This window comes from Schistocerca americana, chromosome 9, assembly GCF_021461395.2.
Source record: "Schistocerca americana isolate TAMUIC-IGC-003095 chromosome 9, iqSchAmer2.1, whole genome shotgun sequence".
NCBI classification, from domain to species: Eukaryota; Metazoa; Arthropoda; class Insecta; order Orthoptera; family Acrididae; genus Schistocerca; species Schistocerca americana.
The window spans coordinates 155,377,325-155,392,298 of NC_060127.1; the positions used below are offsets into that span (position 1 = coordinate 155,377,325).

A 14,974-nucleotide genomic window follows, 5' to 3' on the forward strand; every position below is an offset into this window, starting at 1 on the left:
TTCAGAGGATTTTTTTTTTGGCGGAAACACGAGCGAGTCGGACAAAGTGCGGGGTTGTACATAAAAGCGCACTATTGTATTTTGGTATTCTGTGCGCGGTTTCGGGAACACCACATTCGTTTCAGCAAAGGCGCGATTTCGCGGCTGGGGCCTAATTCGGAAGAGTGCACAGCATTACGAACGTCGCGTAAGCACCAGAGTGAGTGGGTGGGAGTGCTTTGTTCTGTAGCGACTCTGCTGAAAGTTCAAGGGGGGGAGGGCGAACTGATGACACGGCGGCGAGGTGGATTTGCGCGGTGCTTCGTGCCGGCGACGAGCAGCACAGCTTAAGGAGGAGAATCGTATTGCCGACAAGGCAGCCCATTGTGTCCTGACTTTCACAGGCACGCCGACGTACAATGGCGCTAATGTCACACGGGGATGCCGCCTGAGAAACAACCCATTTGACGCTCCCAATTCTTCGCGAAAGCCCGGACACTACCCTTAGTAACACGAAGCCGTCTGAATATTCATCACCAGCAGCAGCATGTATAGTTCCCCCATCCACTCACATGGCGACAGCAACTATTAACATGTAAACGTTTGAACTACAATTCCCTATCTGTATGGCGCAAATTCAAGTCCATTTTCCCATTTATTTATTTATTGTTCCGTGGGACCAAATTAAGGAGAAGTCTTCATGGTCATGCAACGAGTCAATACATGAAATTATAACACGATAGTAGAAACAGATAAAATGAAATATAAGGAACATATTCAGGCGACTATTCGTAAGTTTAAATAAAGAAAATCAACAATGTAACACTGGAATTTGCTAAATTTTTCAGCTCTTCCAGGAGCTCCTCGACACAATAGGAGTGAGCCATGAGGAAACTCTTCAGTTTGGACTTAAAAGAGTTTGGACTACTGCTAAGATTTTTGAGTTCTTGTGGTAGCTTACTGAAAATGGATACAGCAGGATACTGCACTCCTTTCTGCACAAGTATGATCAGTATGGGATTCCCAACAACAAAAATCGCAAAATAAACTCGTATAGACATGCGTATTCCAAATACAGAGATACGGCACTGCGACCAGCGAGGCCTATATAAGACGTCTGGCGCAGTTGTTAAATCGGTTACTATTGCTACAATGGCAGGTTATCCGGATTCGAGTGAGTTTGAACGTGGTGGTACGGTCTGCGCACGAGGGATGGGACAAAGCTTCTCCGAGGTCACGTTGAAATGCGGACTTTCCCGTACGACCATTTCACGAGTGAACCCTGAATATCAGGAAGCCGGTAAAACATCAAATCTCCGACATCGCTGCGGCCGAAAAAAGACCCTGCAAGGGCGGGACCAATGACGGCGTAAGAGAATCGTTCGACGTGACAGAAGCGCAACACTTCGGTAAATTGCTGCAGATTTCAGTTCTTGACCATCATTTAATATCAGCGTGCGAATCATTCGACGGAACACAGTATCGATATGGACTTTCGGAGCCCACACGTGTACCCTTGATGACTGCACGACACAAGGATTTACCCCTCGCCTGCGTCCGTCAATACCGACATTGGACTGTTGATAACTGGAAACATACTGCCTGGTCGGAAGAGTATAGTCCCAAATTTTATCGAGCGGATGGACGTGCACGGTGGTGGGGGCTCTGTGATGGTTTGGGGCGTGCGCAGTTTGACCAATATGGGTCCCCTGACACGTCTAGATACGACGTGTACGTAAGCGTCCTGTCTGGTCACATCTCCATTCTTGTCCATTGTGCACACTTCCGCTGCCCACCGCACTCCCCAGACATGAACAGTACTGAGCGTATCTGGGATGCTTTGCACTGTTTGTTTATATCCGTAACGCGTAATCCGCCGGGAGGATTTACACGTGTTAGTGCGTGAAGTGTGTGTTGTGTGACAACTCTGGAGTAATCTGTCGCACTGTCTAAAAAAAAAAACACTAGCTCATAACAGTTACGGCGAGGTTGACTACTAAAAATTGAATTTATACCTAAATGTGAAAATAAACAATAGCTCCAACAGTCGCCGCCTCCTTTCTTTGTCGTTTCCCAAACGCACAGCTCTAGCATATCCGAAACTTTGCTCTCTTTCTCGCAGTCCGTTCATCCTCTGCCTCTGAATACTAGCCAAAATTGTTATTTATGGACAATTTTATCGCTATTGGCAACATGATTATTACAATTAACCTTTTCAAAAGGTCACCTGATTATACAAAACAGGACGAAATTTTAGCCACATGAACTTGACAGAAGGATTTGGATGTACGCTTGAAATATTTATTCGAATGATGTATTCCTGAACTCGACCAAACATCTGTTGTTTTTCTATGTATATCCTTCGTGCTTTAAGATGTTTATGTTGTTACAGCCGCGTTGTTTGAGGCGCCATGTCACGGATTCTGCGGTCCCTCCCGCCGGAGGTTCGAGTCCTCCATCGGGCATGGGCGTGTGTGTTGCTCTTAGCATAAGTTACTTTACGTTAGTTTAAGTAGCGGGTACGTCTAGGCACCGATGAACTCAGCAGTTTGGTCCCTTAAGAATTCACACACATTTGAACATTTGTTTTTGCTATATTTACCCATGCACTAAAAGTTTCTAGATATTATCTTTGTTTACAAAATTTGACAGTTAATATGTCATGTATTAAGACAGAGAAAGAAGCTGGTGACCACTGACGATATTTTAGTCTTATTTTCATATTTAGATGTTCGTTTCGTTTTTGGTCAAGAACCTCCCAAAAATTACGTTCTGAAATAGCGTGTCTCCACTACACAGTGTCCTGGGTTACCCTCGAATCTTGATACAACACACACGTTTACCTCTTCGAACTTGTGGATGACAGTACACTTGTTGCTCCATTCAACATCAATTACTATCATGGTACAGTCTAACCCAAAATGTGCGCATTTAAAAATATCGATTTATGTTAATAGCTAGCCGTCATAATATTTGCTAAATTCCGTCATATTTTCTATAGTTACATTAATTCCAAAATAAAGTAGAAACACTACGCAAATCTGATTAATGTTTCACTACAATTAATGTTTCACTACACGTATAGAAATTAAAAGAGCTAGATAATTGAAGTTTAATTCATAATTATTCAAATGTAATAAAATATTATTTTGCCTTACTTTCGTACTGAGAATAGATTCCTACCAAAATTGAAACCTCGAGGTTCTGCTGAAAAAGTAATGCCTCCCATTTTAAACTAATTGTCTCTCGTTGGGAGGAATGCGTATCGTCACCAGGCTATGTGGCGAAATAAATACGCAGACATGAAGGGTGTTAATATAGAATGCTAATAAGTTTATTTTATTTACAAAACATTACTAGTTTTCACATAAAAATATTCGGCGGCATTACTTTTCGTAAATGAATGCTACTCGTGAAAACTAAGTATAATGAGAAATACCTTCAGCTTGCTATTTCTAATTCCATGTTCATTCATGTAATCATTACACTAATGTCTTTTACATTTGTATCGTTACGCCTTTATACACCAAGATTTTAAACATGGCTGAAACAGCAACTATTGAAATTCTTCACGGTACATGATGACAGCCAAAATAACGCAAGCTTCATCTGCTTGACACTAGGACAAAGTATTTTACTTCTAATGAAGGTATATTTATATATACCGAAACCGTGGTCAAGAATTTTAATGAGTCTTTACCCTGCAACTGTTTTGGCTGTCATTTACCGTGAAGCCTTAATATACGTTCAGGTGGATATGATCGCCGAGTTAATTCCGGCGAGCCATTTTGTGGTAGTTTTAAAAAACGATAAATGCCATCAATGTTACATAAACAGAAAAGTTGTAAGGTTTCAATTACTGTGGATGCGATTTCTTCCCTTCAGCACTTCTAGTTTTATTGGATTGTGGAAATATTCGTTTTTCTGTGTCACCCTATTCACGCTAAGTAAACATCTGTAAGTTCTACCTAACATTCTAGTGTAGTTTGCTCTGAATTCGTTGCAGGCTTCGTGATCTTAATAAAGAAGCAATACACAAATACGAATTACGATTCATATAGGTCTATTCCTAGTAGATTTAGCTACACCTATCCACTAGTCACTTCTAAAAGCAGAAAACTACAATTAGTTTCTGTTTTCCCCAATGTAATTCAGCAAATAATGAATTACTTGATCTATTCACTTCTTCCTGAGCACTTTACATGTAGCACAACATTTCAAATGTCGACTTTCTTCTTACCTGAACTGCTTTAGAGTTCACAACTCTCTCTCGCAAAACCGTACAAGACTACACTCCATACAAATAACGCACTTCCAGAAAATACATCCCAACACTTAAATTCGTGTTTCATGCTAATTTCCTCCTTTTCAAAAATGTTTTTCTATCAACTGGGTTAGTATGTCTGCCTGGTGTAGCTGGATAAAAGTTTCTTTTGTGGGAAGAGGGGGCGCATAAGCCCACTTTATTACAGGTTTGCGAGTATTACGAAACGAATGTGGTTGCGTTCTTACTACATGAAGAGCCTACACAAAACTGATTTCAGAACACCTAATATTTCAGCCACAGTTCAATTTATTCTCACATTAATAAAATAAACGTCGTGTGACTAGGACCTCCCGTCGGGTAGACCGTTCGCCGGGTGCAAGTCTTTCGATTTGACACCACTTCCGCGTCGATGGGGATGAAATGATGATTAGAACAACACAACGCCCAGTCCATGAGCGGAGAAAATCTCCGACCCAGCCGGGAATAGAACCCGGGCCCTTGTTGTTGTTGAGGTCTTCAGTCCTGAGACTGGTCTGATGCAGCTCTCCATGCTACTCTGTCATGTGCAAGCTTCTTCATCTCCCAGTAGCTACTGCAGCCTACATCCTTCTGAATCTGCTTAGTGTATTCATCTTTGTCTCCCTCTACGATTTTTACCCTCCAAGCTGCCCTCCAATACTAAACTGGTGGTCCCTTGATGCCTCAGAACATGTCCTACCAACCGATCCCTTATTCCAGTCAAGTTGTGCCACAAACTTCTCTTCTCCCCAATCCCGGGCCCTTAGGATTTACTTTCAGCAGCGCTGACCATTCAGCTACCAGGGGCGGACATTGTCACACTGGTAACAGGAGCATTAGGTTTAACCCGGAAAAAGGCAACTCATCATGACCAGTTGTGTGTCATGCTGCAAGTCCCAAGTTACTGGTCGCAAACCACAGAAAGGGGTCGCACATTACCAAGAGGGGTTACTTTATGCCCACCCTAAACAATTAAAACGAAAGTCGTTAATTGTTGTTAAATTATGTTAACAACGTATGAACAGATACCAATATGCAAGTAACGTACAGAACCTTTTCTAGAAACAGCACACACGAATATCGACACACGATTACAGCCCAGATACTTTTATAGATATACTGATCTGGAAGTAAGGCAATGAACCTGGAAATATTGCATACAACATTCACTGGGGGAGGTGAAGCCTGCTACAGAGACATTTTTGGGTTAAGTTTACGCGAAAATTTAAAATTACATCTGGAATCTGGTGGAGGAATGAATTAAAAACAGTAAGTACATATTCAAAATTTTGAAGTATACAGTAATTCACTAGATTACAAAATTTTCCAAAGATGAGCACACAGTACCCCCCCCCCCTCCTTTTTTGGGAATGCGAGGTAATAGAAGAACCTCCGATATCTTTGGCTGAAGTCCGTACAGAAGTGTGTGTGAGTACATCCAGAACGACCAACCCTAGTCCAGCACCGTACTGTCTAAACCAACCTTTCTCTTACATTAACTGGGCAGACGGTGGAATGGAGGTTGGGGGGGAGGGGGAGTTACGCCAAAACCTTCCGACTACATACAACCACAAAAATTCGAAACACTCGTAGAAACGATAGCGGTAAAACATTCTTATATTCTCTGTACTTGCGAAACGAAGGCGAGATCGTAATCCAGTCTTTCGCTCAATAAATAATAGTTCTAGCTCCTACGTACTAGCAAATAAAAAATAGCGATTGCGTCGCCAATATAGAGGAAGTGCGATCAAAGCCTTCAACAGAATTGTAAGAACGTTAACTACTTCGGACAGCTAAATTCTAAACAAAAGCTCACCTCTCATTTGGCTTATTATCAAACTATCAAAAAACCAAGAACGATTACCAGATAAGTTCTTAAGATAGCAAGAAACAAAGACAATGAGGGGAATCGCGTACCTGTATTTCATTTGCCCACCCGTTGTGCTTCGCCACACAGCAGAGCTTTATCAGTTGTTCGCGTCTCGTCTTCCGTAACAGACGAATGTGATATCACTGCATACATGTGGCACTGAAACCACCTCTCTGCTCTACCTCCGAATGAAATAGGACTCATTTAACACGATTATAGAATATCACTCCTGTATGAGGAGGGGAAGGCGTACTGGATATCACAAATACTAATGAGCAAACCAACTGATTTCATAAACGACATGTTTACGCCTGTGACTAACAGTTTATTTCACAATTGCAATTTAGGCCTTAGGCCATTATAAAGTAAAGATGTTGTAGCTATTAGGCCATGTCAACCTAGAGCCGACACATATGTATGTCGTCGTCTTACTATCAATACACTGGAGGGGCTGTTACATAGCGGGAGCGCACATATCCATATGTCAGTCTGTAGACATGTTCGTTGGTCCACCACTAGTCATATATGCACTAAACTGCAGCGGCAGATTACTGTTTACAATATACGACAATGGCCTCCTCTACCGTACTGAATGGAAGCGAATTGTCGGTTATAAATGTCGTAACACGGCAACAATCCAAAATCAGATGATCACTGAGGTTACACTGGAAAGCCCACCTCAATAGTTATAAGATTAGTATGCATGTAAGGTGGAAACAAACCGTACAGGGTTAAATTTTTATTTTGCATGTTGCGACTTTAATTTATCAAGAAGGAATAAACAAAACTCAAATCAGTATTTTCTACCACGGAATAAAACTGCATAATCAATATCCTGGGGAGGTGAAAAAATTATTGAACTGTACTTAAAAATGCGACTAAGGCACACACTAATTAACGCATACTACACAAATGTTAATTACAAAAGAAAGATTAGGGATTAATAATAGAAACAATGACATCACAATGCGTAATAATGTAATGCTTTCACAAAAAGAAAATCATGTACCAAGATCAAATGTCGATCAATAATGGACGATAGTAATGTCTTGCCCTCCTATTGGACTCAACATCTCATTATTTTGGTTTTCCTAGATCATTTCCAGTAAATTCCAGGATGGTTCCCGTCACCAAGGCACAATCTACCACCTGTCCTACGCTCATAAAAACATATCTCCCGTATATTCTACGTCTATATTTACGCTACAAATTTCTGTTAAACTCTGTATCGATGTGGGATAATCACTGGACGAATTACGAAACGAATCCCGCAAACGGACAGACGGTTTTAGTGCCGCGGCGTTTCACTAGAAATGGTTCGTCACTTCACTTCACCTACAGGATGAACTAGAGTTTAGCGTCGAATATGACTCACGGTAGCATGGCATTTAGCAGAGGAACAAAGGGCGCTTTAAATGCCTGTAAAAATGATAGTCACTACACGGATTTTAAGTCAGACTCCGAACAAAAACAAGTTACGAGGCTATAGAAACGCTATTGGGCTGTTCAGGCAGTGTTGGGCGCATTCGCCAGGCTAAACCTCAAATCACGTTGTACGGGCACAGAAACGTCATGGTCTTTATGAATTACCTCTGACTCTAGAACTTGTTTCCTGGCAGCTAGGCCATATTCGTGGATACACAGCATTTGCTTTATAAACGACCTTACATCCACTACATAGCACCACAAGAACTTGTGTCTACTTTTGAAATAATTCCAGACAAGCTCTGACTTCCGTGGTGGGGTGGTGCACAATCTCGTACAAAGCATTTCCATTGACGTATAGCAGTAACTATGGATACAAAGTCGTTTAGAACTAGCTCCAAATCACGTTAGGTAAGATCTCGGTCGAGATATTACGATAAGAACGCGCAGACACGAAGACCAATCACATAAATGTGACACACCAAACTCACTGACGTTGCAAGCTATCACAAAAAAGTAGCACGCCTTGGACGTGAACAGTGCTAAAAAAAACGTCAAACCTAAGTGCACACACACGATAATTTGTGTCGGGGGCGGGGGTGCCAGACCTAGGGCTGTAGAGTACTTTTGATATTTTGGAGGACGAATGGCGACATAAAGCCATAAAAAAGTCCCAGTTCCGACCCTGTTAAAAATCTGCGTAATATAAAGTTAATATACAATAACTCTTTTCAAAGAGAAAAGCCTACCTATACTAAAGCTTTCCCGCACTGAGAGGTGGTAGTGGGAGGGGGCAGTGGCGCCTCCTCCCCCCCCCCCCCTCTGCCACTGGCTATGGGCGTCCTTTTAACAACATTCGCAGTACAAACGTAAAGTACGATAAAGGAAATAAATAAAAATGTTCATATGTAGAAACTCACTCTCTCGTTGTTACATATGATTAATATTTTGGACAGCCAAATTATCTACGTAAAAACTCGCCACTCTACATTTTTCTATCAATTTTCCCGCTGACGTTTCCCTCCAAAGGTAGCGCTGCTTTCCGCGAAGAATACATTATGAGCTGCACAACGTCGGCAATGAAACACGCTCAATACAAACACGAATATAGAGCCCAAAACGTTTAAACAACGCAGTTCAAAATGGCGAAGAACTTTAGAATTAGAAGGAAAAAATACCGAAGATTCAGAAGCTACCAAAATTAGATGATAATTTGTCTTCACCGGAACTACTTAAAAATGCACAAACAGAAAAATTATTAGAAGTTTAACGAGCATATTCAATGCTGAAAGACATGCGGTTGAACTTTCTTTTTAAATCGGATATCTACTGCAAAAATGGTCCAAATGGCTCTGAGCACTATGGGACTTAACTTCTGAGGTCACCAGCCCCCTAGAACTTAGAACTACTTACACATAACTAACCTATGACATCACACACATCCATGCCCGAGGCAGGATTCGAATCTGCGACCGTAGTGGTCGCGCGGTTCCACACTGTAGCGCCTAGAACCGCTCGGCCAAACCGGCCGGCTATCTACTACAGGACTGCAGCCTAAACACTACAATAAAGGACGTTTGCACCTCCGAACTCTTTATGAGAGCTCGTAGATAGTCTCAAGTTAATAATTAATAACATAAAGTTAGCTTCTGTGCAAGTGGGGACTATCTATCGTAGACACTTCAGTAAAACAAACCACGCTGGAGTATAGGAGTAACTGAAGTAATGCAACCAATCGTTCTCTTTCCTACCAGTTATCCCAAGTTCTGCTGTTTTCATGATTTGACATCTTGAAAACTCCTAGACTGTCTTTCTCGTAGCGTCGTGAACCTCAGAGAGCGAAGTCGTTTGCGCCTCTGGCGTTGGAATCGGGTAAACATTGGTGAAGGCAGTGTACTGCCACCAAATGTACACTTCATCCTTCACCTCTTTACCCGCCTTGCATTCCACTGCTCGTCTGCATCTAAGGACTTCGCCGGCAAACACCACAAAATGAGAGGAACCTGCGACAGAGATTGCGCTCTTTTACGAAAGGTTGATCAGATGGAGCGAAATTTCAGCCACGACCCCAGGCAGCTTTTCTGACACTTTCATCTCCGGCGATCACGAACTCAACAGGTTGCCCAAGAGATGCCGTCGCGTACGCCCACGGCAAAAGCAAGACAAATTTGTAACATTCTGAGAAATCTCTGTAGTTCCTAAACCAAAGAAACGATCCACAGTTTCGCTACCCACAATGCACTCAGAACACCTAGTAGACTGCCACTTCCTTATTTACAAACAATCTGATGACAACTGCTATGAGCTGGTAAATGTGTGGCAGCGGACTATTCGATTTAAACTCCTATCGGACCACTAGCAAGACTCTTCCGACAACGTTGGCATACGCTGGGCCAAATGACTGAGCCAGACGGGCCCTAATTCTACGGTACCTTGGTTCGAACCCTCCTACGCCTACCGAAGTTACATCGCTGAAAGGTTGCAGACTAAACAATAACAGCAGTTGCAACACCAGGATTACCGTTTTGTTGTCTGTGGCGACGAAGTAAATGAGCAATTTTTAAAAGCTGCAAGATGTTTAAGGAAAAACTTTTCTTGCTACTAGCTTCGTCCGGTCTACACATGGTTAATCCTCCGGCACTATCATCAGGAAATTAGTTAAGTATTATGCTTTCTGGTGCATTAAATTAGTATTAATATGTTGAATAGGCAAGAATCAAAGTTTTCATTAACTTCGTTGTCCACAGCTCGTCGTCGGTGTCGCAGGCTCCACATCGCAAGGTCCCGGGTTCGATTGTTGGATGGCTCGGCCAATTTCTCCGCTTGGAGACTGGGTGTTTATGTTGGACTAATGATTTCATCTGATATTCGTCGACAGACAAAACGCATAATAGGCGCCAAGTAAAAAGCGATGCACCTGACCTCAGGGCCAATAATGCTATACAATAAAGTCGCTTCATTAACTTCCTTACAGCTGTAAGCGCAATTATTGCCCGAAAAAGGCTGTAGGCTGCACAGCCTGTGCCTACTAGGCACAAGGTTTTCTTTCGCAAAATGCTAAATACGTCATTGAACGGCACTAAATAAGCATTACACCTCGATGCTGCAGCACGTTTACTTCAAAAAAGATGCACCATTCCGCAAACACTTTGATAAGCTGGCTTCTGTCGCGCTTGATTAGCTATAAATTTTTGCCATGTAACTTCTTTACTGGAAGTATAGAAGTCATTAGCATGGACTGAACCACCATTCAAAGCCTTCATGAAAAACTTATCCATAGAATGACAACATAACATACAAATCTTTCAAGCAGTACCTTTATCACCCAACCTAAACAAGCTGGCGCAAAACACTATGGAAAAATGTTTAATCTAGCCCATGGCAAGACGATGGCTCAACTCCATTAAAAAGCAAGAGAAATAGGTGGCCAATGTGTCCACAAGCTGCCAATGTGTCCACAAGCTGGAACATGTCTTAATGACAGCAGCAAAGGAGTAACGTTCATTTATCTGGTACGATACGACGAAAACTAAGGCACAACTGCCTACAATAGTAAGTCAGCTATAAGACGTTTCCAACAATGATATAATAGCCGCTGGAAAACTTCATCCTAACTGGCCTACCTGGTATCGGGAAAAAAACGCAAAACTCATCCAGGGTAACTACTACTTGGCTAAGATTGTTCCAAAGAACACCCACAACAATGCTCTTAGCAAATACGGGCGAGACTCTTGCAGCTGCAAACACGTCCTTTCAAGTTTCTTGCAAGAAGCGAATAGCCTAACAACGAACTTAACACAAAACCGTGCTCTCCGGAAGGAAACAAAAAGGGAACATTACACTAGGGTTGTGTGTGTTTTCATTCATAAAGTAAAAACTGCGTGTGTTTTTATTCTTAAAGTATAAAATATTCTACCAAGAAACGAGGGAACCGCCTATCATAATGTACATATGCACCGCCGCAGGTTGCGTATTGTCTATTGCTAGTTTCGTACATCAACGTTAACATCTTCCTATGTACTTCCATATCCCGAAAACTAATGAAGTGAATGAGGGGTGGGACTTCCCATTGTAACATTTGGGATTGCTCCTACTCCATTTTTCTTGTTATCCGTGGACAGAGAGATTGACTAATATCTCTACGTGCGATTTAATCAATCTAATTTTGTCTTCGCGATAACTACCAGGACGATGCGACGAGTATGCAGTAGCATAACGCCTTCGCGAGACAACCGGAGTCAGTCTCGAAGCGTGTGCCAAATAAATTTATTCAGCATCTTTGTGACGCTTAACGCGTGTCAAACATGTGAACACACTTGCTGCCCTCTGTACACGTTTAGTATCCCCGTTTATATGGCATGGGTCATACACACTTGATATTGTAAGATGGTTCATACAATTGTTTACAAAACACTCCTTTATGGAGGTAGCATTTTACTTGTTTCCCACCAATGAAACAAATTCTGCCTGTCATCTGTTTTACTTACAACTCATCTTCCTATTTTATATTCCTAAAATGTGTTACAAGCTAGTACTAACATTGCTATCACTGGACTCACACCAGTTTCCGCAATAGAAAAAAGTATTTGCTTCGGAAAGAGTAGTTCGGCAGTTTACACTTATACTGAGTCTTAGCGAAATTCTCAGGCCCATTCATGTTTACAGCCAAGTTTTAGAGCTAGAATCTAGCATAGACACGGTTCACAAGACTTTTTCTCCCCGAACACAAACTATCAGCCAAGGACCAACAAACAGGATTCTTCGCCGAAAACGATGGAGAGCACGACATACAATTTGGAAGTTATAAATTGCATCTGGCAACATCGTAAACACAAAACTGATGAGAGTAGGATGTGAAACTAAGGTAGCATATTACCAACCCAGCAGCAAGACATTGTCGAACAAAAAAAAAAAAAAAAAAAAAAAAAAAAAAAAAAAAACAAACAAACCTGGAAACACGGCAACGAACAATAAGTTTCCAGAATGACGGGGGTGGGAAAGTATTTACTCTTTTTCGCTCCACTTCCCACGAATCCTTCGCCGGCGCGAGGGAAGAGGTTACTATGACAAGAAACTCTCTCTCAGACTGACTTCAGCTCTCTCTGTCTCTCGGGGCTACCCACACAGCGCGTCCGAACTTTCACCTTTCTAAAAACGACGCGCGCTGTCTCTCACCGGATCGTTACTGGGCGGGAACTACTGAACACCGGCTAAAAAAGGATTAAAAGAAGCTTTGCGGAGGGGAAAAGTGTTTGTGAAACTCTGTACTCACCTTATAATGGAAATCACCAAAGTCGAAGACGCTTGCTCCGGCATTCATCACTGCTGCAGACATTGCGGAGCGAAATAATTCCCTCGGAACGGACGACTATCGTAGAAAAAAAAAAACCAGCTGCACTCACAAAACTGAGGAATAGGGGGGAGGGAGGGTGAAGTGGGAAACAAAAAAAAAATAAAATACGGAAACAAAAACACCCCTGTTCTATGGGAGGATGTGTCGGTGCACCGGGTAAAAAAATATAAACACTTGCGCGTACCGCGGGAACGCAGCACGCTACGAGGCCGGAATCGACACTTTTTGCGAGAGGGTGAGCAGGTGAGGGGGAGTCCGCCACGGAACAGCACTTGGAATCTCACTCGGCGCGCCTCTAGCGACTTTCTGTGTTGCCTTCGCCACTTGCGAGGATGAGCAGGATCGGACTTCGCACGCTAGCACTCGGCGACTCTCTTACCGCCCAACTGACGCCGCAAGGGAGCGCGCGCCAGGACGTCATGAGCGGCGCACGGCGCATGCGCGCGCCGCCGCACTCGAAAGGGGGTGGAGCCAGTCGGCGCGGCGCGGCGCGGGCAAGGGCGCCAGGGGAGGGAGCGGCGGCGTGACGTCACGACCCCGGCAGTCAAGGACTGTCGGAGGGCATTGTTGGTGCGTCGCTGTTGACTTGTTTTGCTTTCGTGCGCCGTGGTGCACGGGCGCTGCGCTCGGCTACGGCAAACTTCCTCCGGCGACTGGGAAGACGGGCGAACGGAGGTGGCGTAGCGAGAAATCGGCTCTGTGGCAGGACAGCACGTTCACACGTTCGCTGCAACTAAGAAGAAGGCGACGGTCACGATTACAGTGACACTCATCCTTTCTTTCCCCTTTGTCAGGACGTTTTAAAGATCTCACAGCTAGGCTTGTTGCAGATCGTATGTACTCGTTACTGATTAACGAATATTCTAAGAGACTCGATGTACTCCCTAAAACTTCATATTACAAGCGTCTTGTCTTGTGGTCTCCAATCCGGTTTGATGCAGCTCTCTACGCTACTCTGTCCAGTGTAAGCCTCCTCTTCATCGTCGGATATCTATTGCAACCTACATCCTGTTGAACCTTCTTACTGTATTAATCCCTTGGTCTTTCCCTACAATTCTCCCACCCCTTCTTTTGCAGCATTACCTCACGCCACGAATGCCGGACATCTGCCACGCCAGGTAGCTTGAGTAGCGATCCCTCAGGTAAGGGACGCCCTTCCTCGCACTTCTTCTGCCCACTTTCAAACCGCCGTCTCCACATTTTACTCGACACAACCAGTACATAAGGAACCTTCTTCTTCGACATCTTGGTGAAATACAGAGCTTCTTTTCCGAAATCTACATATTTATTACTTTTGGGAAACGAAAGCAATACCGACAGTTATGTCAGTATGTAATTAGTTCTGCCAAGTATAACTACAGATCCCTCTGTCTGTACGGTAGCTTCCTTGCAACAAGAAAGGAACGATGTAAAGAGAATGCGAAAGTATGCTAATCATTTCTTTTCGATCAATGAATTTGTGCCTACTTTAATTACTACAATTGCATGCCCAAAAGACAATAAGCAAAGAAGAAATGGGTATGTTAATGTCCGAAAAGAAGAACCACATACTCCATAATAATTTACTCTCTAAAATCCGATATCCCTTGCGGCTAAACGTTAGTTAATGAACTGTAGCGGGACAATCTTCAAAACATGACTGAAAGTACGTTCATAAACAGCGATAAGAACATCTGTGATTGACATGTCATCTAAAGTCGACGTACAATTTTAAAATTTTATAAATAAGGGAATGAAGTAATACACAATGCTATGCTTGTATGTTTTTGTTCTACATTGTTTAGCTCTGGTATTTACAGGGTCACAGAGAAATCATCCTAGGTTTTGGAGGGAAGAGCTGTAATTGCAATGATCATCACTACAACAGAAACAAGAAGCACAACTTAAGCAAAAATAATGTAATGTGTGTTCCAACTCACAAGCGACATTGAAGCAGATAGTTCCTGTGACTTAGTATGGGCAGAGGTTATATTCGACAACCGGAATAAAGTAATAACTGGCTCCTTTTACCGACCTCCAGTCTCAGATGAAACAGTTGAAAGAAAACTTGAGTCTCATCACA

At 42.8% G+C, this 14,974-nt stretch overlaps 1 protein-coding gene across 1 annotated transcript in view; it reads right to left on the minus strand.

Annotated features, from left to right (window-relative positions):
• Nucleotides 1–13,310, minus strand: part of LOC124551158 (mRNA decay activator protein ZFP36L1) — a 177,799-nt gene extending 164,489 nt beyond the window's left edge. The window contains exon 1 of the mRNA XM_047126127.1: nt 12,832–13,310. Within this exon, the coding sequence (XP_046982083.1) occupies nt 12,832–12,894 (63 nt within the window). The 5' untranslated portion in view covers nt 12,895–13,310. The remainder of the gene's footprint in view (nt 1–12,831) is intronic.
• Between the last annotated feature and the right edge of the window lie 1,664 nt (nt 13,311–14,974).